The sequence below is a fragment of the Crocuta crocuta genome, unplaced genomic scaffold, assembly GCF_008692635.1.
Source record: "Crocuta crocuta isolate KB4526 unplaced genomic scaffold, BGI_CrCroc_1.0 scaffold110, whole genome shotgun sequence".
Classification (NCBI taxonomy): Eukaryota; Metazoa; Chordata; class Mammalia; order Carnivora; family Hyaenidae; genus Crocuta; species Crocuta crocuta.
In genome coordinates, this window is record NW_027527386.1 from 2,572,108 (window position 1) to 2,575,453 (window position 3,346).

Here is a 3,346-nt window from a genome sequence, read left to right on the forward strand (position 1 = left end):
CCGCCTCTGCCCCCCCGCCCCCTCTCCCAGCACCCCCCTCCCCAAGAACCCCTGATCGGTGCTCACCTTTGTTTTGGTCCAAGAACTCTTCAGTGAAAATGGGGACGTCGAAGGTGGAGAAGCCATCACAGTCCCCACCCTGGGATGACAGGACAAGGTGACGATTTGGGGGGGAGGGCAGCCAAAACCCCTCTGGCGATCTGGGTCGAAGTCCTTTTAACAACAACCCCACGATGCGGCTCCCCCACCTCCGCTTGTGGCCTGGAGGAGGCCACTCGCTTCCTCCGGTGAGAGCTGGTTCTGGCTCACCCGGGGCGTCTAAAGCCCTCCAGACCTTTCTCGCCCAGCCACTGTCCTTGGAGGAGGGGCACTTACCTTGTGTCCATTCAAGAGGGTATTCATGAGCCCAGAGCCCGAGTCTTCTAGTGAGGGAGGGAGGAGGGCAGGATCAGCCTGGCAGGTCTCTTCTGACCCCGCACATTGCTTGGCAAGTGCCGTTCCCCCTACCTGGAATACCCTTCCCCCCACTAGTTAGCCCACTCATCCTGGGACAGGCTCCTGCCTAGGCTCCCCAGTGTCTGTGTGCCCCCATGTCCGCATCGGCGGGCCCTGTTCACTCACAGCTGTCTGGTTAGGGGGTCTCTCATCTTCATGGGGCTGTGAGTCCCATGGAGGGCGGGTCGGTCTGCCCGGGTCACCTGACTCAGAGCCCGGACCCAGCTGCCTGGGGGGCTGGGTCCCTTCCCACCTTTCTTGATTTTCTTTTCCTGAATCTTCTCTGTGCACATCTTGTAGGCTTCGGACTGCTGGTACGCGCGCAGCTCCTTCATGTACTGCTGCTTCTCCCGTTCGGCCTCATCCAGGTACCGCTGGAGGGGGCGGCGGAAGGCTCGGTCCGGCCCAGGGCCACCCCCCCCCCTCCATCACCGAGCTCACCATGCCCAACCTGCCCACAGCTCCCTACTGCCTGCTCTTCGAGGGGAAAGCCGGGTCCTCTGCCGGCTGCTCAGGGACCTCCCACCTCCCCAAACTCCTGCCTTTATAAGCCACTCCCTGCTGTCTGACCGCAGGCTCCCGTCTGTGGGCTGGAGGGCCCTCCTGCACCCATTCTGCTTGTCGGAATCTCACTTAGAGGGTGCAAACCAGTGGTGTTTTTTGCTCCCGTGATGTTGTTGCAATTTTCAGTTAAGTGTCAGAATTTGAAAACGGAAGGTATCACATAAGACTCCAGCCCCCACCCCTTCTTTACACGCATCCAGGTTATTAACTTTACATCGCTTCTTGCCACCCTCCCCTCCTTGCTTCAGCATGCTGGGGGGAGAGCTCAAGGGTGGTCAGCTCTCAGGCAGAAGCAAGGGCCCTCCGCAGTCTGTCCTGTGGGGGATGCGGCTTCAGAAAAGTGTCCAGTGGGTCGGGGTTAAGGTCAGTGGTCCCGGGCCAGCCCTCCGCCGCCCCCCTCCGTCCCCACCTGCTTCTCTGCAGGCTGCAGCTTGCTCCACTCGGCACCCAGCATCTTGGTGATCTCGGGAAAGGGCAGATCCGGGTGGCGGGTGCGGATCTGCTCGCGCCGCTCGTTCAGGAAGCGCACGTAACCGGTGACCGGGGCCTTGGGCCCATTTGGTAGGATCTTCTTCCGCTTCTTGCCCTTGGGCCACCCGCGCTTCTTCACCGGCTGCAGAACCGCACCGCGCGTTGGGAGGGGTCTGGAGGGCTGGGGCAGGGCTAGAGGGCTGGGCGGGGCCTATCCAAGAGCGAGGGCCCGGAGGTACGGCCTGGTGAAGGGCCGGGGGGGTGGGGGTTAGGGTCAGGGGGACGCCGTCCAGGGGTGAGGGATCGGAGGTCCTGGGCACGTGGCATCTGCAGCGGGGTTTGGCCCAGGGATGGGGCGGGCTTGTGGGTGTGGTCTCTGGGCTGGGCGTGGCTTCTGTACTGGAGCAAAGGCCCATAGGACAATGGGAAGGTGCCTCCCACAGGGCAGTGGGCGGAGCCGAGTTGAGCGATGGGCGGGGTCCGGACCTAGGAACCGAGGATACCCTTGGGGGCGTGGCATGGGTTGGGGGGTCTCAGCTCCGGGAGGAAAATCTGGGCTGTGGGCGGAGCCACAGCGAATTCAAATCTGGCTCAGGGTGGAGCTTCCAGGCCGTGGGCGAGACCCAGGGCCTCCCCCACCACTGTGTAGGGACTCTCACCTCCTCCTCGTGGGACCCCTTCTCGCCGGCCCGGGGGCCCTCGCCGCGCTCTTGCTTGACAGCCACCACGAAGCCCCCATGCTGTCCCGGAGCCTTGCCCCCCGCCGGCCTGGATCCACGAGACGCGGGGGTCACCCCCACCCTCACCTCCACCCCCGACCGCGGAGCTGGCACTGAGGGGGCTTGAGTCCTGGGAGCAGGGGTCCAACGGGGTCATTAGTCGCGGGGCTGGGCAGGAACACAAGAGAGGAGACAAGGACCTCTGGAAGGGGCTGGGCCAGGGAGTGGCAGTGGTGGGGGAAGAGGCCGGCGGGGACCCAAGGGGGGAGGTCCTGCCCCGGGTGTGTGTTGAGGGGAGTCAAGACCCTGGGGGGCAGGGGTCGAGGAGTTCCGACAGGGCGGGCGGGGGCTGGGCTGCAGCCCCGAGTGGACTGGGGGAGGGGATGTCGCACTCACGCGGCGGCCGCGCCGGGCTGCTTGGAGCCGTGGGACATGGCCGCTCCCGGCCCCACCTGGAAGGCAGACGCGTGGGCCGAGTGAGGGGCGCCCGAGCCGCCGACGGTGGCCCGGCGGGGGAGCCCCCCGGAATGCCGGGCCCGGGGTGTTTGGAGGGGGCCGGATCCAGGGGCGGGGAGGCCCTCGAGGGCGGGCGCCCCGGGGATCCTTTGTTGGGCGATAGTCCCCCGGAAGGCCCGGGCCTACCGTCCTCCAGTCCGGGAGGGGCTTCTCCCCGATCCCAGGAGCCCCGCGCCCCCACCCCCTCGCAGGGCCCCGAGTTCCGCGGCTGTTTTCACCTCCAAAGAAACTTTCCCGGACCTCTCCGCAGCTGCGACGCTCCAACCAACCGCCCCGAGCCCGCCCCTGCCGCTCGCCCCGCCCCAGACATGCTAATACGGCCTCTTCGAGTTGTCGGATTGGGTGCAGTCTTTCCCTGGGGTGTGACCATGCAGATGAGGGTTGGCGCGCCGCTCTGCGATTGGCTGGGGTAGCCGCTGGGCCGCGTGGGAGGTAGAGAGGAAAGGCTGCGGGCGGGTGCGTCAAGTTCGGCTGCGCTCGGCCGCTCTCGGGGCCAATCAGGGCGCTCTGAGGCCTCGCCGGGCGGAGCCCCTTAAAGGGCTAGTAGGTGCGGCTCGGGTTCCTCCTCTCCCGGTGAAGGC

General features: G+C 66.0%; 1 protein-coding gene and 1 long non-coding RNA gene across 3 annotated transcripts in view; one reads left to right on the forward strand and one right to left on the reverse strand.

Annotated features, from left to right (window-relative positions):
- The window catches only part of HMG20B (high mobility group 20B), a 5,064-nt gene extending 2,017 nt beyond the window's left edge, over positions 1 to 3,047 (reverse strand). Inside the window, exons 1-7 of the mRNA XM_077748132.1 lie at positions 2,984 to 3,047; positions 2,646 to 2,701; positions 2,190 to 2,298; positions 1,469 to 1,672; positions 749 to 869; positions 376 to 422; positions 67 to 139 (exon numbers count right to left, since the gene is read on the reverse strand). Of these exons, the coding sequence (XP_077604258.1) occupies positions 67 to 139; positions 376 to 422; positions 749 to 869; positions 1,469 to 1,672; positions 2,190 to 2,298; positions 2,646 to 2,683 (592 nt within the window). The 5' untranslated portion in view covers positions 2,684 to 2,701; positions 2,984 to 3,047. The remainder of the gene's footprint in view (positions 1 to 66; positions 140 to 375; positions 423 to 748; positions 870 to 1,468; positions 1,673 to 2,189; positions 2,299 to 2,645; positions 2,702 to 2,983) is intronic.
- Positions 1 to 3,346, forward strand: part of LOC144218334 (uncharacterized) — a 6,714-nt gene that overhangs the window by 976 nt on the left and 2,392 nt on the right. The window lies entirely within an intron of this gene.